This window comes from Pagrus major, chromosome 21 (genome assembly GCF_040436345.1).
Source record: "Pagrus major chromosome 21, Pma_NU_1.0".
Lineage (NCBI taxonomy): Eukaryota > Metazoa > Chordata > Actinopteri > Spariformes > Sparidae > Pagrus > Pagrus major.
In genome coordinates this window covers 23,359,791-23,386,085 of record NC_133235.1, presented here as the reverse complement: position 1 = coordinate 23,386,085, position 26,295 = coordinate 23,359,791, and the positions used below count along the sequence as shown (strand labels likewise).

General features: G+C 40.9%; 1 protein-coding gene across 1 annotated transcript; it reads right to left on the bottom strand.

Annotated features, from left to right (window-relative positions):
* Nucleotides 1–3,444: 3,444 nt before the first annotated feature.
* On the bottom strand, nucleotides 3,445–25,059 carry kif1ab (kinesin family member 1Ab). Its single transcript, XM_073490925.1, has 48 exons — nucleotides 24,954–25,059; nucleotides 20,426–20,499; nucleotides 20,027–20,206; nucleotides 19,808–19,876; nucleotides 18,624–18,802; nucleotides 18,387–18,498; nucleotides 17,962–18,039; nucleotides 17,726–17,791; nucleotides 17,604–17,621; nucleotides 17,412–17,490; nucleotides 17,241–17,319; nucleotides 16,645–16,787; nucleotides 16,434–16,472; nucleotides 15,254–15,453; nucleotides 14,982–15,061; nucleotides 14,287–14,362; nucleotides 14,119–14,198; nucleotides 13,936–14,042; nucleotides 13,710–13,793; nucleotides 13,344–13,524; nucleotides 13,156–13,228; nucleotides 12,974–13,064; nucleotides 12,716–12,864; nucleotides 11,875–12,053; nucleotides 11,594–11,731; nucleotides 11,372–11,490; nucleotides 11,176–11,261; nucleotides 10,836–11,005; nucleotides 10,351–10,500; nucleotides 9,908–9,998; nucleotides 9,681–9,799; nucleotides 9,520–9,575; nucleotides 9,300–9,408; nucleotides 9,078–9,144; nucleotides 8,867–8,951; nucleotides 8,650–8,755; nucleotides 7,577–7,600; nucleotides 7,312–7,426; nucleotides 7,041–7,174; nucleotides 6,883–6,944; nucleotides 6,628–6,773; nucleotides 6,315–6,503; nucleotides 6,116–6,187; nucleotides 5,317–5,423; nucleotides 4,301–4,420; nucleotides 3,962–4,154; nucleotides 3,758–3,876; nucleotides 3,445–3,582 (listed from the first exon to the last, which is right to left on the bottom strand). The coding sequence occupies exons 1-48, from the start codon at nucleotides 25,057–25,059 to the stop codon at nucleotides 3,525–3,527; spliced, it is 5,157 nt and encodes a 1,718-aa protein (XP_073347026.1). The 3' UTR covers nucleotides 3,445–3,524.
* Nucleotides 25,060–26,295: the final 1,236 nt, after the last annotated feature.

Sequence of the window (26,295 nt, the reverse complement as noted above, 5' to 3'; positions counted from 1 at the left end):
ATTGCAAGTCATCCGCCAGTTTTAAACTAAAACAAATCAATGCAATTTGGTGCAGCGGTTTGTTGGTGGTTTGATTGCTGAAGCAAAAATGACACAGTATCAGATATATAACCTTCTTCTCCCGTCAGGACAGGGCTGTAAAATGTTTTTTAAACACAAGCCAGTCTTTTCCATACATTCTTAAAAACATCATCATAGAAAATCATAGCAAATAAAGATGCTTTGTGCATGAGTGCAATATATTATAACATAATAATATAATAACATAATCCATCCTTCAAAACTTTATAAATAAAACTTTCCTTTGTCTTCTGTTCCAGCAGACAACACACAGTATATATCTTTGAGTTTTTTACAAAACAATTTAAGTTGATTATACCAAGATGACCCAAAATATTCAGAAATAAATGCCACAATCCCATTAAATGCTTTGCTAACAGACAGAATATAATTCTAAAAATCACAGAAGCACAAAGTACCAACAAATCTGAAGTGAAATGTGAAATAAAATCACAAAATTTTGAAAGTATCAGGCTGCATTGCTCAACAGGTTGGCTGGCCCGTGGCGTACAGACTCCTCAATACTTTCTGTTGACTGATTATACGTCAGGCTGATAGTTGACAAGAGGAAAATGGTAAAGACAAAATGGTTGGCTGACCACGTCTTTGATAGAGGATGTTCTTCAGATATAGATGATATCCCCTTAAATGCAGATAGTACAACACAAATTCAGCAGGTTGGCATGTTATTCATTTACCAACATTAACTAACACTTGGGGTCATCTTGGTATAGTGGAAAATAACATATTGCAGGTAAAATAAACTAGAAACCATCCCTGAACATAAAAGTCAGCACCAAGCTCAACATACTGTACTGGTTTCCGACACAAGCATCAGGCTGTCAAATATCTAGCAGCTACAGTACAAAAGCTAAGAGCTAAGAGGGGGGGCATTGCTTTTACTGTAAATGCAACATTTACGGTCAATGATAATGAGATATACGCTGTACTCTACTGTTACAGGCTGTACCAACATACTATAATAGCATCATTGATAATATTCACTCTCCAAAACATTAACATAGATCATCGATATGAAAAAAAGCATCTAGTTTAACTCTACATAAAAGCTTAATCCTGGACACATGTGACTAACTTCAGTGACAACGATGAAGGAGGGAGAGACGAAAAAGAGGTGAAGAAAGGGAGGCACTATCTGGTGCATGGACAACGCTCTTGCCCGCTCAAAGCAACTGCCTTCGACAGATTACAGGTCCATGGTCAGTTACAACTTTCTATTTAGCTACTAGACGAGACTTTAAAAGTAAACTTTAATGCAGCAACTCGACTGACCCATAACGGACAGAACAAGCGCTCATTTGTTTAAAGTAAAACCACCAATCTACAGTACAGCTGTCCTCCTGGTGTATTTATCATGTAAAACATCTTAGGTCAATTTAGGTGTCATTGATAAGTTTGTAGAAACAGTTTGGGAAATACAGTAGGCTTCTTCGCATTCTTGCCAAAGGGTACAGGTGGAGGTTACGCATATAACCAGTGTTCCCCGAGGGAGGAAAAGTTAGTGCAACACATCAGTAACGGGACTGTGTCTTTACAAGGATACTACGCTTTGGTGTTTGTGCTGAAGTGATTTAGTCTAGCATAACGACTGGAGATGGTGAAAGCTAGGCAAAAAAATTGATATATACATTTTTTTAAGTGAGCTTTAGACGACAAGGCCGTAGAAATTGGAGTCAAAATTGGGGGGCCCCAATTTGCAATGGGGGGGGGGGTTCCCGAGACAAGAAATCTAACTTTGTTGCCATTTACAAAAAAAATAAAAGTCATTTACACATTGGATCAACTTTTTGTAATTATTATTATTGTTGTTTTTACATTAATGTCGAATAGTGGATTGTAGTGTATTACATTGCTGTTGTTCCTTTTTCCCTTTTCTTGTTTCATTGTACATAATGGTAAAGATTAGAGCTTAGGGATGCAGGTATTGTTACCAAGGTTGAGCAAATTGTCCTTTTTATTTACATATTTACAAGTTAACTTTGGTGCAGCAGCTTTTTTCTGGGGTACGGCAACACCACTTGGACAAACCACACACAGAACTGCAGTACACTGTAAGTTTATTTACTGCATGTATATGATTACATTTGCGAATGATTACTTCGGACTGCGTTGCGCGGGTGTCTGTCATGGCATGGCACATTTTATAATTCATAATTTTATATTATATATTAAGGGAAACGTTGCGAGCATATTTTAATTTACATTATAATTACTGCCCTGTTAGTGGTGCTGGTAGGCCGGTATTGTTACCTGTGGACAGAACCAGGCTAGCCGTTTCCCCTTGTTTCCAGTCATTATGCTAAGCTAACCCAACCGGCTTCTTGCTGTAGCTTTATACTTACCATACAGCATCGTGTCAATCTTCTCATTTCCTACCGCCCGGAAAGAAAGCGAATACGTTTATTTCCCAAAATGTCAAACTATTCATTTAACATCCCAAATATCTGTTAATGCAACTGTACAAGTGGACAATGATTTGAAAGATTTAAAACAATAAAATAAAGCTTTGGTAAGAACAAATGTGTGAATGATACAACACATCAACTCAATAAAGACAATAAAGTGCCATGCAACATAAGTGGTCAGTGGTCCTGTCACAATAAATAACAGTGCAGAGAACCTACGATAGCAACGATAAATAACGATATTCTTTGTGGTTCTAAGCACAAGGGATCATGTTAAAAAAAGGCAAGGACACGAGCCATCTCTCCTGATAATGGATTATTTTGCCTCAGTGTAGTCAACAAACTCATTTAGAAAAGGAAACGACACTAACAACAACTCACCCTTTTGTCCTAACAAATCCCTCATGCTACTTCAAAGTTGAAACGACTGATCTGTTCTTTATCTGAAACCTCTGCAGTGAAACAAATACTCTATGCTGTAGAGCACCAAGCCAATCCAAACTGAGGTAATGCACAGTATATGATGGATACATGTGGAGCTATTGTCATTTTTCCTCCTCATCTGACGGCGTTATTTAGAAATACGTGAATGGCTGATTCAAACTGGGGACTTACTTTTCAGCTACTATGATGAAGAAGGGACTTGACCTTCTGGTAACTATACACAGGGAACTAGTAGCCTCGCAGATTTCTACATGAAAACTAATCAAAACTAGTCCCAATGCCCAGCACAGGTAAGTTAATTAACAGGTTTAGGTGGTTAGTTTGTCTTAGGTTTCTTCTAAAGGTCAGGGGGAATCACACCATGCAGGGTTTTCAGGTGGCGGCTGCAAAAACAGAGAAAAGACGGTTTCGTTGGGTTTTGGGATGAGCGATCGAGTGATGTTTGGGACTGGGACAGTCATCATATAGAAGGTTATTTAAATGAGTTGTATAATGTTTATATGGTCTATGTTCATTAGAGCAGGATGGTAAGTGGAGCTTTTAGATTGTATTGTTTTGTTTGTTTGCTTGTTTTCCATCGGACCGGTTCACTTCTCACATCCTCTGAGCAGCGGGGGCCGACTGGACCGACTTTCTCCGGGAGAGCTTTGACCTGAGGAGAGGAGATCAAAGACAGAAGACTAAAGACTAAACCTTTTTCTTTGAATCAAGCAAAATAAACATTTTAATGGTGTTTTTATTATGCCACTAATAAATTTATGTGTGATTACATTGTGTTATGTTGGATTACCCCTCTACAGTTCCTCTGTATCATCTTCTATCTTTACCTGATGGTGCCAGCTAACAGTGGGTTAAAAGCGTACAGCCAGTCGTGCATCTCTTTATCATTGGTGGCTTGAAGCAGTATCCCACGATGCTCAGTGCACACAGCAAACGTGTTGGGAGTCTGGAGATATGAAATAGAAAAATAAGTTCAATCGGGTCATTTATTTAAAAAGAAGTGTTATTATTGAACCGAAGCTGGGTCGTACCCGCAGTAAGGTCTGTTTGTCTTCACTGTATTCCACCTTCGCAGACGACAGGTTGATGACGGCTCTCTCAACGCTGTCCCTCTCGCTGCGGTACAGGTAGACGTAGGGCCGGCGCACCACCACGTAACGCTTCACCCAGCCGCTGGTGTGGGGCTCCAGGAAGTGCAGGTAGCCTTTCTTTGACACAATGGGGCTGCATTCAGATAAAGAAATCGTAATGTTAAGAAAAACTGAAACAACTTTTCTTAATTCCTGTTCCCCACAGGAAAACAGTTTGCAGGTTATTAATAAAATGTTCAACCACAGTGACTCAGGATTAATAATTGTGTGTGGTCTGACCTGACACGAATCTCCTGGATGTCAGGAACAAAGGTGCATCCTCTGAGAGCTTTCTTTCTGTCCACTGGGCTGTACGGGTCCAGATCTGGTGTTGAAGCTCCTGAACTGGGTTCAGTGTGTCTACACAACATGAATAAAGTGTTTATAATGTGACAAAAGGAACATACTTGACTGCATTCAGTTAAAGGCTTCAGTTACTGGCAGGATTGTGGTTAAATGGATTACATATAATTGGGTTTATTTAATAAGTGATTTGTCAATGATTACATCTTTAACTAAGTTTTGTCACAAGTATAAATATGCCAAGATATGTTCTTCTGAATATCAAAGTAGGTTAGTCGTCTAACTTTACCAGTTTTATTAATGGTGACTTCATTAACATTTGGTTGTTTTGTTTTTTGTTTTTTTAGGATAATAATGGAGTTTTACATCATATTAACACTCTGAAAGAAGCTAATCTGTGTAATTTGATATCTCAAGTATATTTGCTGATCATACTTTTGTACTTTCACTTAAGTAAGATTTTGAATGCAGAACCTTCACACATAAAGCATTTTTACATTGTGATATTGCTACTTAAGTAAATATTTGAATTACTTGCACCACGGCCAACTTCTCGTGTTTGTTTTGTGATGATATCACCAATTGGAATCATTCATGAGTCATTTAGCACATCAGAAGCATTTTCTATACACCTATGACGGCATCCTACTTTTCCTGGAAAGAAACTGACAGAGGCAGCAACAACAATGGTTTGTTCAGAGTAAACGTAGGAAAATCGAAGCTTAGATGCAGTGTTTTGGGACAGTCAAGCAAAAATCATCTACTGTGTCACCGAAGAAGGCACTGTAATCAACAGACGTGCAGACTATCTAATGTAACATGATTATAACAAAGAAGAACCTACATTTTATTCATCTCCTGAAGCACAGTGAAGCGAGGTATCTTAAACCTGACAGATCTATACGTTGTATTACAGTGATACTGCGATGAGTAGCAGCATTAGCATCACATACCTGATGTCATAATGTCCCTCGACCAGTGAGGGGCAGGTAGAGGATGGAGTGAGCGTGCTCAGAGACGAGGAGGAGTCTCTCATTAGCGACGCCGACATCTCAGAAAGCTAAAACACACACAACCACACACAGAGACACATTCACGACAAACCGTGCGTGGAGTAGCACGCACACACACACACAAGACCAGAGGGACGAATACAGATACAGACAAAACAAACCGGCACACAATTAAGCACGTACGACACAGACATGCATTCAGAGAACAGTTCAATCAGACAATTTGTCATTTTCTAGCAATGTAATGTAGAACCATTCCTGTACCATTATAATATAAATCCTCATTATCTAAGAGCCCCTCGCTGATTAACATGTTAAAGAGGACATGCAGGAGTAACATTGGGTTAGTGGAAGCCTCGCAGGGTCTAAAGTGGAGGGATGAGGGTGGGTAAAGGAGCAAAAGAGAAGCTAAATCAATTTAAGGTATGAGATATGGATGCATTGGTTGTGGCAGACAGAGTGAAGCAGTAGACCTGAGTCAATATTGTCTCTCATCCAGCCGGTTCAAACGAAGTCTAGGAATAATATTTGACTCATGTCTACTGAGTGGTTAATATGACAGAAGACAGAAGATGGGACAAGGAAGAATGAAATGTAAAAAAAAATAGAGGAATCTGTGCAGGAAAAATGATAGAATAATGAACGAAGAGAATGGTTGAAGTGCGGGGCTTTAATATTTTTGCGGTAAAGGTTCAGAAGGATTAACGGGCCGGGTTAGAGGGCCTAGGCTGGGGCTCACCTTGCTCTCACTGGCACTGCTGCTCACCTGGCTGTACTCCCTGTTGAAGGTGTGCATCAGAAGACGCAGACACTGGAAAGAAGAAAGTGAAAGACCTTTTCAGACAATGTTAAATAAAGTCTGTATCGGATCAAAACAATTTCAGAACGAATAGTTAAAGTGAGATGAAGCGTTGGAGGCCTCAGAGAGCAGCGGTCACCTTGGCAGCCAGCTCCCTCTGCCTCTGGTTGGGGCTGTCGAGGGCAGGGCTGCTGCCAGGACTGTGGCTGAGGACAGGGCTCTTTGCAAAGTCGCTGATGTCGCTGCTCTTGTAGAGCGCGTCCTGTCCTGCCTGCAGAGTCGCCTCCAGCTTCTCCCTCAGCAGCAGGTAGTGCCTGGTCTTCTCCACCTAAAAACACCAGCAGGTACAAATTTCACATCAGCTGTTGTGGTCCGAAAAGGCTTGAAGGGAGATTCATTTGGACTGTTGACATTTCAAGTAGGTTTTAGAGAAGATTATTAGATTAGATCACCTCCTGCAGTAAACTGAGTTTCTCCAGCTCCCACTGGTGGTCCAGGATGAGGCTGTCACTGCGAGGCCTCCATCCAGCCAGGTTCTCCTCTCCTCGGACGTACGCCACAGAGGTGTCCAGCACACGTCTGCGACGACGCTGCATGCCTGGACAAAAGTAAAAATAAGAAAGATTTTTATAAAATGCGTTAAAAAATACAAACAAAGGAAAGTATTTGTTATTTTTACTGATTATTTTCTTTGATTTCAGTCTCACCTGGACTTCCATTGTCCGCCACGTGGCAGAGGGTGACTTCATAGACTCCAGTGACGCGGTTACTGAGAAGGAAAAACATTTCAAAAGTGTTGAGAAGTGAGACGTAATTAATGAAACTACCAACACATTTCTGACTGTGTGAATCCATAAATCTGTACCTCTCAGAGGGCCGGAGGCAGCCGGTGCTGAAGAGGTTTCTGATGGAGCGAGAGGCCGGCAGCTTCGCGTCACGGGAATAAAACACCATGCAGAAGTCTTTGGTGATCACTGTTGGCTGAGTGCAGTTCTCCATCTAGTTAAAATACATCAGACAGTGACAAATCAGCCCGCCAAGTATCTGATTATGATGGAGATGAATTTCTACGGCTAATTCTACAAACAACAAATTAAGTAAAATGAGTCACTAGCATTACTTGTTGTCTCCAGTACCTCTAGATAAGCAGAGAGGGTGATGTAGATCTTCTCTCCATAGGGAGTGACTCTGTTCAGCAGCAGAGAGTTGTGCATCGAGCTGTCCCACGCTGCCTCAAAACGGTAGAAAGTTCTGCAGCGTGACAAACAAAAATGTCATCATCTATCTGCATGATTTTTAGAAGAAGAGAAGAGTCAACTTTATGAAAATCCTAAGAGCAAATGGACATGTTGTTCTCAGAAATAAATATTGAAGAGACAAAAAGTGATTGTCATTTTATACCTATGATCAACTCCCAAGGAGACGCTGCCGTTAACAAAGAATAAAGAGAAACAGGACACGAGTTAGAAACTTTTAACTGCAGCTGTTAAAAGTTTGAACTCAGCAAATAATACTGATCAGTGCAAGCAGAAAAAGGCATTGAAGGTAAGGCTGGGCAATATGGCCTGAAAATAAAATATTATGTTATCCATAGGCAAGGTCTGGATACACGATATAGATGTAGATATTTTAAAAATCTCTTATAAAGAATTTTATAAATGGCAGGACTAGGCGACCAAATACCTTGATATGGATGTTGCGACAGTATTGTATGGAGGACTAATGGTACGTTCATAAAATACTAACACAATGAGATATTTGATGAATAATCCTCAGTAATGTCGATATAATGACTAAGTGGGTAGAGACTAAGATAAGAACAACAACACTTTTAACTCACTAACAATATAATATATCATATATACAACATATTGCCCAGCCCTGATTAAAGGCAAACTATATTCGACTATAAAAAGCACATTGAAGCAATGTTAAATTACTAAACAAAGCAACTGATATATCATAATGAAGCAGAAATGCATAAAAGCAATGTAAAAAACTAAACAAAAAAACACAGAAATAAATATGTTTGTGGTAAAAAAAAATAAAAAAATTAGGGGGTACCGCAAAGAAGAAAATAATTAATAAATAAATAAATAAATACATACATTTAAAAAATCAATAAATTAATATTGAAAATTTCAAATCAAATGGGAAAGTAAATAAATAAGGTAATTAATATAACGGCAAATAAATGCAGAAGCTTTTAAAACAAAAATATCAATCTGTGTAAGATTTTAGAAATTAATTCATGCCTATATTATTTTTTAAAATATTATTTTTGGCTTATTTAATGGCATATTAATTAATTTATTCATTTAGTTAGTGATTTTTAATATGGGCAGTTTTGGTCCTCCATACAGATTTCCCTACACAGGTTTGTGAACACATTGAAAGAAGACAGCTGTTGTTGAATATCAAGTAGTAAACAAACAGACAGAGAAGTAAATTAATACTCAGTCTCAGAGTCATACTTGTCGTTGTGTTTTGGCCAGAAGTATCCAGAAGACAGGATGTTGAGGGACAGGATGTTTGGGTCTATGATGGTCTCATCGGCCTCTGGTGTGTTTCGAATGCGACCTGAAGACAAACAAGTCACGATAAGAGAGAAAATATCCTTCTAAAGATTTCTTCCCACTGAAGTCAAACCATCTTGGCCAGAGATGTGTTCGAAACGTCTTTATTACTCACCGATAACCAGCTCCTTCACCTCTTTCCACTCGATATCATTTCCTGTTTCATGAGCGATGGTGACTGTGATCCTCCTCTGAATGCCCTGTGGAGTCGAGAGAGAAGACGGGAAGAAAAACCTTTTTGTTCCGGTGGTGAAGATAAAAATATATTAAACTACAACACAGACACAAGAAACATCTGGAAACATGATGGTGTTAAATGGTCAGACCTGATGTAAGAGGAACGTGCCGTGGCAGGGCATCCCGCCTCTGTGGTCAACAACAGCTGGGATGTAGCTAGAAACAGGGAAACAATCAGCACATTAATAATAATTTTAAATTCTTTAACTGAGATGACCTTTAGATTAACTGCAGAAACAGACAAAGTTTTTTTGTGCACATGATCATCCGCGTGCCTCGCTTTGTGATACAAAGTGGAAACACTGACTCACTCTCCGTTAGCTTCCAGCTCGCAGATCTCAAAGAAGACCATGAGGTCGTATTTGGCGTGACAAGGTCCTGCGGTGGAGCGAGTCAGGGTGCTGAGCTTTGTGGCCGGCACTGGAGGAAAGAAGAGTGAACAGATGAATGAGTGACAGACTAAATGAGACTGAGCTCAAAGGTGGTTAAATGTGTGGTTAAATGTCAGACACACTGAATGTCAGTGCTAACCTGGTTTGGATAAGGGCATCACCCTGGGGAACTGCCTCCTGGAAGGTCTCAGTGGACTAAAAGACAGAGAAACAAAAACGTTAGGAAAGTTTTTTATCATCTGAAACTGACACCTCAAAATTATCAATTGGAGGAAATTAAAGGTTAAATTTCTCCCTGACCTGATCAGGTCTTTGCAGAGCGGAGGGAAGGGCTGTTTCTGATAGTGACCAAACACCTCGAAGACGATGGGCTGAGTCTTGATGTACTCCACGAAGGACTTTGTCACCTCCACTGTGATCTAACAGAGAAGAGAGGAAATACTTTAAAAGACAAGTACAAATATTTCAGTAGCAGTAATCATTATTATTTGTTGATAATGGGTCTAAATATGCAGTTTAGTGTTTACATTTTGAACATGGTAGAAGCCCAGCGGAGGTCCTCTTCCTGTGTTCTTCAGCGGCTCGGTGGAGAAAGCTTCGTCATGGCGGTGGATGAAGCTGAAAAAGGTGACTCCATTAAATCAGCCAACATTTTAATACATACTGATGTAAATTAGAAAATTGAGTCAATCTTGTGTTGCAGCTAATCTTGTGCTGAAACAATTTGATATGAGCTTTTAATAGCAACATAATGTCATTAAGAGGTGTAAATATGCCATTTTTATCTAAGAGTAGAAAGTTGAACTGGATGAATAATTTTTACTGAATTTAAAGTGATGTATCATTTTTATTGTATTTTTTTGTATTGGATTGGATTTATTAGATGTTTCACAAGAGATTTCTGACGAAAACAAGGACTGGAACTGTGTCTCAAAATAACATTATACAGCACTTTGGTGCTTGAACTCACTTGAACTGGCAGAAGATGTCGGCGTACTCGGCCGAGATGCTGGAGGCCTGCAGGACAGTGACTCTGAAGGTGAAGGTGCTGCCGATCTTCAGGTGCGACAGAGCTTTCTCTGGGGAGAGGTCCAGAGGAAGATCCAGACCCAGACCTGTACTCTTGACTGGGCTTTGCGGAGCCTCGATGGCTTCATGGAAGAAAAAAAATGCTAATTTAGATAATTATCCTATTCATTTAAGGATTTAGTTCAACACTGGTGTACCATTAACTTTAGCTGGGTCAACTTCAAAATGTACTTTTAACTTTTCCATTTAACTCCTCCATCCTCTTTATTCAAGGCTAGCTGTCACTTAAAGTGGCCGTGCCCTTAATCATGAAAAGTTGATATAATTTAAACGAGTGAGTTATATAAATAAATCACCCCTTATACCAGACTTTAAACAACATTATTTCTGCTGTGCATTTTAACATGGGGGTCTATGGGGATTGACTCGCCTTGGATGTTGCCGCTTTCTGTCTCCTCACCTGGACAGGTGTTGTTGTTGACTTCATCGGCAGAGATTCCAATGTCTGCGGTCTGTCCTTCTCCCTCCACGATTCGCAGCTCCTCCTGGGAGGTGTTGGAGTGTGAGAGACCACCAGGACACGACTCGGTCTGGAACTGAAGTAAGACGGTAAAACAGTCAGCTTTATGATTAGAGAGAAACTTTTATCTATTTGTTCACATCAAACACGAACATTTAAGAAATTCAGATTATTTAACCCGATCATTTATATCTGACTTTTAGTGGTCATAACTGATACCAGTACAAATCACTGGCCCAGTCGTACCTTCTCAAACTGTTTGTCTTCAAAGGAGATCTTGGCAGTGCCTGACTGCCTCACACCGGAGCCATAATCAGGGGCCTCTTCATCGGCTGAAGTGAGACAAAACAAGAGGACGAGATGTTAAACCAGCTTCACAATCATTCTAAATACATAATAAGTCAAAAGAGCAGCGCCAATGCCATGATAAGACTACTTGTACCTGAGATGGCCTGCACAGCCACTCTGAGGAAGCCTTTCACCTCTCCTTTCTCACTGACGATGGCCACGCGATGTACCAGGGGCACCGGGTACAGCAGGTTACTCAGGTACACAAAAGCCCTGAGGGAGAAGGAGGATGTGATCAAAGCGACTATTGAGCGATGAAAGAGCCGGATTTAAATCAAAATCAATATCATTCGCTGGTGTTTAGTCGGTGACGAACCTGCCGACCAGACGGAACCAGGGGAAGCGGTCGTAGAAGGGGTCGCCTCCAGTCAGAGCGTGGTCACAGTCCTCCACAGCACTGCTGGGGAGCTCTGCAGCACGGTCGTACATTTCTCTCATCAGGTCCAGCCTCTGCCTGCAGGGGGCAGTATAACAAGAGGAAAAAACTAACTAAGGGCCAACATATCTTAAGTGTATGTGCTGATGCATGGATCAAAACTAGATATAGAGACAGAGCTGAAATAAAAACACATATCATAACTGACAAAACCACTGTACCTGAGTTTCTCTAGAGTCCAGTAATGTGTGGCTCCGTTCTTTTGATCTTGCACTTCAACGGCTACGATGGTTCGAGGGAAAGGTCGTCTCTCCCTCTCTTTGGCCACACAGGGTGGCAGCAGGTCGGGGGGCAGGGGAGAGTAGAGAGTGTCGGTCAACAGGACGAACTGGAACTGCACCTGTGGACGACATGAGAAACAAGACATTAGGGACTGCTTGTTTCATATCCTCCTGCATCCTGTCTCAAAGAGAGGAGAAAGAGCAGGTCTGACGTTGTAACATCTTCCTTCAATAAACAGAAAATATCCAGCATTAAGGTAAGAGCTTGATCTTCTGCTCCTTGTAATACAAGCAGCTTGGAGGGCTCATCAAAAACTGAGTGAGACATGAAGCAGTGAAAGTTAATTTTGGCCTAAAACAAGTCAAAATTATGCTTTGTCATTTCTGCCTTCTGCCGCAGCAATTTTATATTCAGTATGCAGCGCCGTGTATTACATTATGATGACTCACTGGAAGACAATCAAGTGAGACAGACTCACTCTGATGCAAATCCAGTTAATCTCAGTTTTGTCAATGGCCACTGACAGACACTTTTTAATCAGCACTCTGCCTGCAGTCTGGACTGAAGAGCTAACTCTTCATGAAAATGGTGAGAAATCTGCACTCTGACTTAAAAAAAAAAGATTATTCTCATCTAGATATTGTGATTTTAAAGAGGGATAACACCAAGGAAACAACAAAGGACAGGTTTTAGACAATCTTAAGGCTTTTACAACAAAATGGAAGTAGGAAAAATCTGTTTTCTGTTTATCTAAAACATAATCTCACAGTGCTGCGTTACCTTTTTCTTCAGCTCCACACTGATGGCATTAGCCTCTTTGAGGAAGATGGCGTTGCCCCAAAGTAGATCCCTGAGAGAGGTGAACTGGTAGAAACGCCACTTTCTGAACGCCCACAGAGCCAACTCAGTCTCACGCTCCGTCCACGGCACTGGAGGGCACGACACAAGCCATGGGTGAATACATTTTGACCAGAAAAGAAAAGAGCCGCCTGATTCAGATAATAATGATAATTGTGACAGTAAAAGTGACAGTATCACCTTCCTCCTCAGGCTCCTCTTCTTCCTCAGGAGACTCCAGGTACCGAGAGTCGACTTGTCTCTGAAGAGCTTCCAGTTTACTCTCGTAGTCCTGAAAGGAGACACAAGATTCAGATCAAGAATGGGCGTGTTAGAACTGGTAAATAAAATGAACTTCTTTATTAAATGCAGCTCGCACTCACCAGCCTCTGCTGTTCCAGCAGGTTACTGGCTTCTTCTCTTTCTTTGCGGTACTGATCTTCGAGCTCCTGAAGCCTGAAAGGGATTCAAAACTATAAGTTAAAACAGTAATATGACCAAAGATCAGTGAATAGTAACGTAATACAGTGAGCCCAATCATCATCATCAACTCAGTTTCTTCTCCACACACCTCTGCTCCATCTCCTGCTTCATGTCGATGCCTTGTTTCTCCAGCAGCTCCCTCTGAGCGAAGGCCCAGTCAACCGGCTCCACTGGCGTCTCAGCGCACGGCGTCCTCTCTCGCTCCAGACGAGCCTGCTCTGGATCATTGAAGCGGAACACGTGGCTCTTCCCCATGATGATGCGGTTCCCTAGAAAGTCAAATGGAAAAGTTCAAATGCTATGGCATAAAAAACTAAACTACAGACTAGACCTGATTAAACGTTGGTATTGATGATTTTGTGTTTTCCTTTTTTGTGTTGTGTATTTTCTGCTTTGCCTCTGGATACAATTACTTTCTGTTCTCTAACAAACTAATATAAAGCGTCAAACATACCAGACCGCAAAACAATAGGAGAGGTCACTCTCTTCCCGTTGACGTACGTCTCTGTCCCCTCACATGGCTCCAGGATGACACATCCTGTTTAGGACAAGATTATACAGCTATTACAACAAAGTATTTGATAAATATACAATATAAACCATGGCTTTCTTATTGTTCAACATGTATACATATATGTTCTGTTTATGTAACACTGTCATTTGGCACTGGCATCCTTTACCTTCTCCCTGAGGGCCTGTGGTGCTGCTGAAGGTGCAGTGTTCATCTTTGATAAAATGGCCACTGAGAACAATGTCTTGGCGAGTCTTGGCATTCTCACGGCCAACCCTGAGGGAAGATAATCCATTTGAGTCTCAGGAAACAGCACAATATCTAGATTAGATCTCAAAATTTAAAACCTTACTTGGTGGTGCCGTCTTTGATGTAGTACAGCAGACACTCTGACATCAGCGGGTCTTCGTTCAGGTTCACCAGATGAGGGGTCTAAAAGGGCGACCGTGACAAATATGGTTGAGTGTTTGTGTGAGGTTAGATAAATGTAAATATTGTGCAACAGTGAAAAGCATCTCACCTTTTTCGGGGAGAAGACGCCCACAGTGCCTCCATCTTCTCTCATGGCGACACCCATTTCAGCCAGCAGGGCCTCTCTGCAGGAGGCAATCACACAGTTAACACCAGAACATATAATTTACAGAATAAGGTAAAAATAGTTCAAAAGGTATAATTTAAGGATATTTTGCCTTTGACTTTACTTCTACCCTTGTTAATTTTAACACCCACTGTTCAATTCACAAGATACTCGGCCTATGTCACTCATTTATGGACTGCTGCTTCTATGAAAAGTTGAATATAAAAATGCAATTAATGCGTCAATAGATTATTAGACTATGGTAATTTTCATAAAAAAAGCCCTGCTGTTAGAATTAACCAAAGAAAACACAACTGAAACCTGCAGTCATGCTAACAGCTCACTGAGGCTGTACTTTGACAGAGCCGTAGATTGAGTTCAATGCTAATTTGCATGCTAACATACTCAGCATGACAATGCTAACACACTGATATTGAGCAGGTGTAATATTTATCATGTTCAACATCCTAGTTTAGCATTTTAGAATGCTAACATTTGCTAATTAGCCCATTAACGACACAACTACAGATGAGGCTGTTGGGAGTTTTAAAAGGCTAAACATATTGTAAATTTCTTGGAGGAGATTATTCTGATCACGCAATGACACCATGACTCATGCATGATTATGTTTGACTTACCTGTCCATACGGATGGCCTCAGTTCGTCGCAGCTTCTCCTCCCATGTCTCATTGAGCTCTGCGATGATTTTCTCCGTTTCCTGTTGGCAATTTTAAGATTTAAACTTCAGCACACTCAAATTGGAATTATTAACTTTGCTCAATCATGGATTTTTAAGAGCCTTTCCACCACATTTCTTTTGATTTTCTCATCCAAACTCACCTCACTTCTGTCTGCAAGCACATATCGAACCTCCCCACACACTTAACAGTTTCACCATCACCCTTCCTACCTTGAGCCTCTCGATGGCCTCCTCGCTGGCCGGGCTAAAGATGCGGTCCTGGAGGTTGGCGATGGACCCGGCGCGACTGGACAGGGCCGAGAGCGAGGGCGAGGGGCTCATTCCTGTCATGGCATTGGACACTGCGGAGAGATCACCCCTTTGATTGACAGCCTGGCGATTATTCACAAAATTCTTGTAATCGCACAGGTCTGCCAGAGAGAGAGGCGTCGCATGGGAAGTGAGCAAGGAAAGAAGAAAGGAAGGACGGACGGACGGAAGGTAGGAGCAGACGCCGGGTAATTAAGGAGAGACATCAGGGATTGAGAGGAACACGCGGAGAAACAGATAAGAAGGAGGAAAAAAAACAACAAGGGAACAACGGGGAGGAGTACAAAAAAAAGAAGAGAAAGCTCAAATAATGGATCAAAGAAGCAGAGGTCATTTGCTTACCAAAGCCATCGCAGACAGAGACAAAAGAGCAACTCAAACTGAGAGCGGGCACAAAATGCCAAATTTTTCTCTGACAGTGAAATACACGTGGACGACAAGCTCGCAAGCATGAGAATGTTTTGAGAAAGAAAATCAACAATATATTCATCACTACAATGCATGAAGATCAAATACAGCCTGATTTGTTGTCTTTTGTCTTATGTGTTGCATGTCCTTTTGTTTTCCAACTGTTCAGCACAGCCTCTAAGCACCTGACTCATAGCTCCAATCAGCTCCACACACAGAGAACCAAAATGGCGTCCTCCCAGTCAGTCCTTTCTTCCATGATCACTGATCAGCTGGCTTTGACTCTGTCTGCTTTCAGATTCTTAATGAACCACAGGATCAGCCAATTTAGATTTTTTGCTTTATTGAGGATGAAAGTTTTTAGAGGCTGAGAGAGAAAAAACACATCTTGCCATGGAAACCAGAACTAAAGGAAAGAAAAGAGGAGGCCATTTTGCAGAATTCCTGATAAAAGTCACTTACAGCAACAAGGTTTAAACTCTGATTATTGTTTGTGTTGCTCTAAATAATCATGTTGGTTTTAAATATCTTTCACTTGATTCACGTCTTGTCTGAATGTCGTCATTTATAGTCTTTGTTAGTTCGGTCTCTGGTGTGGTAAGAGAGGAAGAAGGCCGGCTCGGGATTCATTTCTATTAGTTGCAAAGCGCAGGCTTGCTCGAGTTATACACACATTTCAAACCAGTGATGTCGGGGCCGGTGCAGCGATACGCTGATAGGACAGAGGAGAGAAGAGAATGAGCGTGAGCGACACCCACACTCCAAGTTAAACCATCATCCTCTGTCTGACACGTACAGTCAGAAGATAAACTGCACACAAAAAATCTAAATTCAGGTTGCGCGTGTATGTGGATATACGAGTGTTTTGTTTGAGGGACACTCACTCTCGATGATGTCTCCCAGGCCCTGTGCAAACAGCAGGTCTTTGAGGCGAGCCACCTCCTCCTTCAGCTCACGTACCAGACGGTTGTTGGGGTCCTCGTTGATCACAGCGTTGCAGCGGATCTGTTTGGCGCGATCAGCATACCTGCAGGGACGGAGGTCGTGGCGGACATGTAACCATTAGGCTATGAAACATGATGCCTTGGCATCTGCATACTGAGTAACAAGGACTAATTAATGACAATATGAGCTTAAGGGGAGACACTATGTTAATAGATACCACCGTGAATATCTCCATCGCTCCTAAATCAGAGAATATTGTCAACAGCCATAAATAATCGAATGTTGCCAAGATTATAAATGATATATGAACAAATCCTATAAAATCCTTTCAAATATAGATAGAAATAAACCTGGAAAGGGTTAGGGTTAACCCATTTTCCTCACTAATATGCAAATGTATCCAGCAAAATGCTCAAAATCTAACCAGTTCATCTGTTCTACACGTGACATTATCGTCAAAATGTTATTCACGGAGAAAAGAAGCATCTGATTTCAATGATCTTTAAAAAGAGCATTCATTGATATTTTCCCTCACCGGAGGGTGCTGAGGGTCTCATCGTAGTTAATATCAGCGGGGCTGAGGGCGGCCACCATGGCTGTGCGAGAATTTCCTCCTGAATGACAAGAACATTTGACAATGCAATAATTTAGATAGCAAAATTATTTTATCGTGTTCAAAGCTGAGGTTTATGTAAGATGTGTTTACCCAGATTCTCCCTCAGCAGCCAAGTCAGGACTGAATCTCTGTAGGGGATGAAACTCTCCACCTTCTTCTTTTTCTTGTTCTGCAAACAAAATAAACACAATATCTCCGCTGATCACACCAGAAAAGTGCTTAAAAAAATATTGAATTTTTTGTATTTGCTGTTTAAAATCTGTGATAGTTGGTATTACTCACCTTGTTTGGTGCTGAGTCCTGAAAAAATGGAAGAGAGATGCCAACGTTTGTTAAACAACATTAAATACGAGTTTGTACCAGAGTATTTTTATGAAGTGTTAAAAAAAAACAAAAAAACATACCACTTCAGCAAGAGCTGAAATAACTTTCCCCAGTGTAGTTAGAGATTTGTTGATGTTTGCTCCTTCCTGCAAATACAAAGAAGTAAAAGTCAGTTTTATCAAGTTTTTTTCCATCTATTCACGAGAACATTTTAAATTAGAAATACTGCTATCAAACAATCTTTAATAATGTTTCTGTGTCCTCCGAGTGTGCAGTAACACCATTAAAGCAACCTTAAACATCAGCTGCCTCTCACCTTCAGTCTGGTTCCTTTAGCACCGGTGGAGTCGGCCCTCTCGCTGCCGGCCAAGTCCACCAGACTGATCTTGCTGACCTGTGACGATACAAAATATTTTCAAAATAAGATGAAGGAGATAAAACATCCACCGCAGCATACATATTTCACTTGTAAATGCACCGAGAGAGCTGGCTGGGGAGCATCATACGTGGTTATCAATCAATACAACAACACAATCATCAGATAACAACGCCACAGACGGCCTCCACTCGGGTCATTAAAGGTAATAAAATTATTAATCTCTTCTGAGGCTGCTGTGGTGAAACAAGGTTCAGAAAAAGAAAACTCCTCCTCTTATTGATTTATTTGTCTGAGAGGCAGAAAAACATCATTTATTTCTGTCATACAGGGAGATTTGACTGAGCTGAGCTTGTTGTCAGCACCTTTTCTGATGTGTTCTCCGAATCCATGTCGTGTTTCTTCTGCGTGAAGATGATGTTGAAGACGGCGTGGGAGCGGCTGCTGGTCTCATTCATGTTGGTCGCAGCCACAGTCCTGAAAAAAAGGAAAAACGCTGCATTCAATGCGTATTACTGACTCATTATCTGCTCTATCCATCATTTGTTCCAGCCACTGAATGCCTCATGTTTTCCACAGTCCATTCAGTCTCGTTCTTTTACCTGGCCTTGTTTCCAGAGTCCATCAGGTCCTGGATGTCGTTGTATGAAGTGACGGCGAGCTTGGACAGATCTTCGACGTAGGGTCCCATCAGAGGGTGCTCTCTGACACGCAGGTTTCCTTTGTTCTTGGGATTCAGCAGGTCACGCACACGCTCACAGTAGATCTCCATGTAACTCACCTGCAGAAGGCAAAGAGCAGTTTTAAATAGTGCCCAAAAGTCATACTTAAATAAAAGTAAAGATATTGTGTTAAAATATTACTTTGGTAAAAGTGACAGTCACCGATACGAATAGTAGAAGTCTTAAAGTATCTGATATTAAACTAAGTTAAATGCACAATATGTCAGTTCTGGCGCAAAGAGTCTCTCTATCATAACAAAGTGGAGCCAGCCAGCTCTAGAGAAAAGATTGGGGCGCAGAGCCAGACCTCCTGGAGGAATAAACACCCAAAGTCACATCAGATTCTGCTCTGATCCGGAGCTTCACTCCTGTTTATCAACCTGACTGTAGCAGTGACCAGCGGAGGTGACCTCCGTTGTCGGGTGTTTGTGAAATGAAATGTTGACCGTGGACTGGAGCTGGAGGGGAAATGTACTTTACTTCATGAACGTAACATTACGGAGAAGAGAGGGGGGAGAAGAAGAGAGAGGACTGGAGTCTCTGGTGAGTGCTGAGTTCAGTGATTGACCTGAATTCAATAACTACCAATAAAATAAATTGATTTAAAATACTAGTAACTAGTAACTAAAGTTGTCAAATAAATGTCGTGGAGTGGAAGTATAAAGTAGCAGAAAATGGAAATACTCGAGTAAAGTACAAGTAGCTGAGATTGTACTTAACTTAACTTGTAATATATTTAGTTACATTCCATCACCGCCAAAGAGCTGGTTGAGTTATACAACGTTTTGTATGAGTTTTTAACTGGTGATCAATACTAGTTGGTGGCTCCGTGGCAATAAAAGACTGCAAATCAATTGAATTAGCCTCTGATTATCTGATACAACAAATATGTATTTATTTATGCTCTAAGACATCAGAACTTAATTCAATACTTTTATAGTCTTAGATGTTCGGGTTTGTACAGACTTGTTTCATGATTGAGACAAATTGTGCCCAGAAAAGCCTCCAAGAGCCGGAAATGTGAAAAATAGCACACGTGAACATTAAAGTTTGACATCACTCACCTCCACAGAGTAAGACATGCTGTTGTCATTATTGCTGCCATTGAACTTGGTGAATAGGTCCTCGCACAGCTACAAAGAACAGATGTAGAACAGATTTTCACTGCTGTGGTCTCATTAAAGATTAAAGACGAGAAGATATTTGCTTCTCTGTCAGCAGGAATACGTAAATCCTTTTGTATTTTGTGTTTAATTATAGACCGGCCGTGTATTCTGTATTACCAGAGGTATGATTCCTTGCTGGTCCTTCTCCTGTCGGCCCATCATGGTGTAGCTTTTGCCCGCTCCTGTCTGGCCGTATGCAAATATGCACACGTTGTAGCCTTCAAAGGCATGAAGCAGCATCTCCTCTCCGATGTCCTTGTACACCTGCAACTGGGACGCATAGTTGATGTCCTCAGGCTGCAGACAGAGAGAATAAAGGCAAAAAGATGAGAGAGGCGGCGGGTTAGCATTTTTCACAGCATGAATATGTGCTCGGTCTTAGTGCTTTGATGTCTCTCTGACATCAAAACACGCTTGTTGCTCAATCAAATGCGTTTCTTCCCCAGTTAAATACTTGGTTTGTTTAAGAGCAAATGAGTACATTTCTTCTCTGACTAGTGATGCAGTGAAACTCACCGTGGTGTGTGACCAGTAAGAATAGTCAAAGTTGAAACTCTTGTTTTCTTTCGGCTGTTTGGGGTTCAGGATCGCTAAAATAGAAGAAGACAGATCAGTTAGAGGCATCCGAAACAGAGTCACTCTAACAATCTTAACATTGTTTCCTTTCGGTCTTTTTACTGTCCGTTTTACGTAACCTGCAGACTGCAAACTGTGGAAACATTTAAGTCAAAAACCTTTCAATTCAAAACACTCTCATTCGTCTCGTTGCACCATCGCAGTACCTTTATCGTCTAACACACACAAATTCAATATAAATTAACAAATATTTTCCGTCATGATCAATTCATTCATTTATGCAGTGTCATCTTGATTACAAACAGCTTTTCTTGGTTGTTTTGATGCAATTGTTGGAAACAGAGGCACCGTTTTGAGGGAAAAGTGACTGCGAAAACTCTGTTTCTATTTGCCAAATGCTCCAAAACGTTCCGTGTTCTCAAAACTCTTAGTACAACAGTCAAAATCATTTACTGGTCTCTAAAAAAGAAAATTCTGTAACATTGTAGATTGTGATGGATCTTGAAGGCGTCCACAATCTACTGATTGAGCTTTAGCTCGCATGACAGATGATAAGCTTGTGCCAAAAAAGAACGATTTGTAATGCAATATTGGGTTTAAATTGTGCAAGTAGAGAAATCACTGGGTGCTTCAGTCTCTTCATTGAGAACAAGACTGATCATTTTAGGGGAAGACTCTCATTCAAACTGTGTTCAGTGTCTATAATTGTGTTAAATGTCTTGAAAAGAAGCATAAATCTAAATGTATTGAATAGAGTGTATATTGCCTTATTATAATTACATTCACTCTTTATTTCCTTTGTCTTATTTCATATTTTATCTGTCATTCAATCACTGTTTCCCCTCTGCTTATGAGTTGGGAAGCGAACGTCTTATCTAAAATCATTAAGAGTTCGGTGATTGCATTTGATGTCAGTGGAGAAAAACGCATTGCCCCTTTATGTGCTTATTTCTAAAGGAAAATAATCGATCTTGAACCACCAACACATATAAATAGAGGAGCTACAGATAGTTGACTGGTAGCTAAAATGCATTTAATCTGTCTGAACTGTGATCACAGTGGGCAAGGTTTGATTCCAAGTTGTGATGTTTGTTGTCACTATGTCCCATTACTTTTTTTTTTCAACCACCAAATAACAGCAAATCATGATTAGAACAAAATATATACACAGTAATGCAATACTACTGTGGCTAAATGAAAGCATGCCTTCGAGTTAAAGCAGATTTACCAGCATTTAAAGTGTCAAAACTGCATCAACATAGAGATGAGGCCCACACTTTGAAGTAATCTGACCAGAGACACTACAGTGCGGGTCAAAAGCAGCAGTTTTTAAATGCATCACTCATCCTTTTCAAAGAGAGGAGGGGAAGAGGAGGGAGCAGAATATGAAACAAGAACTGAGCCAGAGCAGCTGTCCTTTTGGCTGCAGACTGAATCCACTGCATCGCCCCCTGTGGACAAGTTCATTACAGCAGCAGCAGCAGCAGCAAGGTCCTGCTGAAACATGCACTCAGCCAAAAACAACACAGCGTGACCATCCATCCATCCATCCATCCATCCATTAGCAGATAACGGGGAGCAGTGTGATCACAAAGCAGAAAAATATAAGAGGACAACTGTTGGAAAGCATGAGCCCTCACATTCAGCGGTCAGAGAAGTTACTCAGATAGAATAATGAAAGTTTGGCTCTAATGAGGTCATTACAAACACACACAGCCACAATAGGCTCTGACACACTCCCTCTTTCTCTTCCACATACACACACTTGCATCAGCTGACCCCTCGTCTGGCCCCGACCAGAACAACGAGGTCTTTTTGGTCCCTGCAGCTCGTATGATGAGAGGAGAGCTGCGGCGGTCACTACATCCTACACACACACACACACACACACACACACACACACACACACACACACACACACCGACAGGCTTCAGGCCTGACTGAAGCTTTTGTTTCGTTCTCGAGCTGCCAAGATGCTGCATGCCTCCCTGCCCACTCTCTTGTTACCGGAGGGCAAAGCTGTCTACAAGATAAATAACTGGAGGTGAAAAAGCTAAACTTGTCTCGATGTAGGTCACAGGAATTAGATCAAAACAGGAGCATGAAGGTCGCTGCGCTTCTGTGTTTCACACCCTGAAATCACGAGCGAGACATTAAAAACATACGTGACCTTAGAGCTGCTCGATCAGACTGTCTCAATTATTCACATGAATGTGTTGTGAAGCGGAGTGGAAAATTACTAAAGAGCCTTTTTTCTTTGGAGGCTTCCTGTCAGCTAACATGAAGTATTCAACGTTTCAGTTACATTTTTCAGTCAGTTATATTCATCTCTTTTAGGGAGTAAAGACAAAGGATAGTATCAAAGAATACAGTTAGAGTAATATTTCTAAAGAAGAGGAAGGAACATATCACTGCAAATTCATTTTACAGATTATATACAGTATGCATGCATGGTATATTTTATGTATCTGATATGTATCATATCTTATTTCCTGATGATTCCTCCTAATTTTCATTGTTTTCTGACAACATACATTTTTGTTTGCAAAAAGAACAGATAATCCGGGTTAAAGTTGGTGTTTATACATCGCTTTTAGCCTACTAATCCCCGAGATTATTTTCTTTTTTTAAAGCCCCCATCCGACATGTTATAAAATATATAAATACTCTTCAGCTCAGGTTTTACTAAAAAGAAATAGGGGTAGACTGATTATCAGCTTGGTCAATTATTGGGCCCTATTGCCGATACAATTAATTAATTTAGGAAGCACTACTTTGGCTCTGATGCAACATCCTTTCGCCATCACAAGTTATATCTTATTAGTAACTAGCGCCTAAAGTTATTAACTACATTTTGTGGATTGGAAGTTTAAAGTAGCAGAAAATGGATATACTTCAGTAAAGTACCTCAAAATTGTAAAAGTAAAACACTTGAGTCAATTGAAGTTCGTTATACATTCCATCACTGGTTATTCTCAACTTTGACACTAAGATTTAAATTTTTACTGCAAATGTGTATCAGTTCGAATTATTGTTTATTGGTCTCCTTGACTACTAATAATCAGTATCGGTATCTGTATATTGAAAAAAACACGTTGGTTGACCCCTTAAAAGAAGTTCAATTAACCAGTTAGACCTTCCTAAGATTACATCTACTCCTTCTCCCTCATTAGAAAACAAACAGCATCTATGAATATGTAAATATGTTACATTTCAAAAGTCTAAGTGCTGAAAAAAAGATTTCTCCTGCTTCACTGACAAGTCCACTCTTAGTGTCTTTGCAACTGAGGCTTTAAGAGACACTAAACTTTAAAAGTTGATTTTACTTTTAAAAGATTACCTCAGAATTACCAAGTAAAGCAGACTATTATATTTAACCTGTTAAGCCCGAGCGGAGCCCAATTTGGCTATATTTTGAGCACCTATGGTAACATATAAGGGGGGGGAAAGGAAATTTGTTTTAAAAATCTTTCATTTATGCTGTGTGCCAACTTAATTTACTCAGACCCAGTGACATATATACTTATACTTGCACATCTGAACACATATTTCAAGTGTTCCCTTTATTATGATACCTTGATTATTCAAATAGACCTTGTAGTTGCAGAGATGGGTTAAGTTGTACGAGCTAAAAAGTTTTAACAGCTTAAAAATGATGGCCATTTTGAGGTCATTGGTTTTCTCAGTTTTTTAAAATAAAGTCACTTTGTCAGAGTCTTTTTCAGAGTCGATTCACAGAGAATTAAGTGGCAACTATTTTGATAATCCATCAAATCTTTTTCCAAGCAAGAATTCCAATTATTTACTGGTTCAAGCTTCTTAAATCTGTAAATATGCTGCTTTTTTTGTCTTGGTTGAATAACGAGTTGAATATCTTTGGGTTTTGCACAGTGGATCAGATACAACAAACAATCTGAAGATGTCAGCCCAGGTCCTGGAAAATAATACTAGCCATTTTCCACTATTCTCTGGCATTTCACAGAGAAAAAAGATGAATCAACTGATTGAGAAAATGATCGGCAGATTAAAAGGATAATCATTCATTCATTCATCATAACAGTCATCATTAGCTGCAGTCCCACATGTTAAACTCAGATCCACGGCGAGCGCAGAGAGACTTTCCCTCTTTAGTAGGTGGATGTGAAAACAGCCTTCTTGTGTCAAAATCTGCAACTAAAATCTTTCTGCAATTAAAAAAACAAACATCCAAGTGAAGGGACTGAAGTGTATGAGGGACTTTCAACACCACTGGTTAAAGCCACCACTTGTGGCTTTAACCAAAATAGGAAAAATATGAAAGTATAATAATTGAAATCTGTCCCCAAGACTGACATGCACTTATCTTGCTGCCATTAAAGTGTGGTCATAATATGCAGCACATAGCCACAAACGTCAGATGCATCAGAGTTGGTGGTTACGGCCACATCACCTCAGCTCAACTCAAAGAACGACTCAGATTTGAACTCACTTGTTGTGTTTCCTGACATCTGAATGATGCACTTGCTGTCCTTCGACATCTCTCTGGAGTTGAAGGGTCGGACCCTCACCGCCACCTTCACTGAAGCCCCCGCCATGTTGCAGGTGGGTGTTTGAGCGAGGAGAAGAGCTGATGACACACAGCTGGAACCTGCACAGGTAGATGATGAGAGGGGTTAAAAAACCAACGCAAGCAGAGACGTGTCGGATGGAAACAGGGCTTCCCTGTTGTTTTGGGGTAATTTAAATTATTTATCTGAGGTCTGTTGTTGTTATTATAATTCAACATTCAGGACAGGGGCCTTGTTAGCTTCAGCACACAGCTCAGACTACGACTGGTCCTCCATTTCCAGGCCCTGAATCAGTCCGTTTGGCTTCAGTCAGCTCCCTAAAACACGCTGACTAAAACGCTGGGTCATTATTTGGCAGGAAGATCCTCAGCATCCCTGTTATTCCACAATAAAATGGCTGCTTATTCTTCCCGGCATCATCATCATCATCATCATCCCCTGGCCTCATCCATCACTGAAGGCTGGAGGCCTTGTGATGAAACTGGATCCCCTCTCTGCCTCACAGAAAATAACACACATTCATAAATGTCTGGGATCAGCTGTGATGTTTTTTTCACAGCATCTCTGCAGTAATTTGCTTCTCACTTGTGTTGAATCTTTTTAAGGTGGCTTTTATGTTTTCTCTGCTCATCACCAGGAGATTTAGTGAATTTTTTTTTAACGGTTTATTTGCGTATTTTGCGCGGCGCACATCCATCAACTCAGCCTCGGATCGATGCCAAACACAATTCCTCCTGAACATCTTTACAATGAGCTGAAGGACACTCATCCTGAGGGGACATTTGCGCGTAAAGACAGCGAATATTCATCTGCCATGTAAATATTGCCTCCTCCATCTTGCTCTGCCTGCCGCACCTCAAACACAGGCCGCGTAAACACAAACGCCACAGACTCCACATCATCTACCACTGCGTCAGAAAGGAGGTCAGAGCTGTAAACACATTTACATCCTCTATTAGCTCGTGTGTTCATCTATTTCACTCAGGCTGCAGGTGGTGTCATCTGTGCTCATATGTTTGTTTTTTTTAAAGACAATTGTTGACATCAAACCTCCTGACGCAGCGTCCTTATTTACCCAAAAGGCCTCGAAATCAACAACACGCACACGCACCGTCCTCGCCGAGGCGTGACACCCATCAGCTGCGATGCTGTGCCGCGAAAAACACCTCAAAGGAGCCGTTTCTTACCTCAGCAGCTCAGCGTCGACGACCGCAGAGGGTGAATCCTCTGCCCATTCAAAAGCAGGAATCCTCCGCTCCCTCC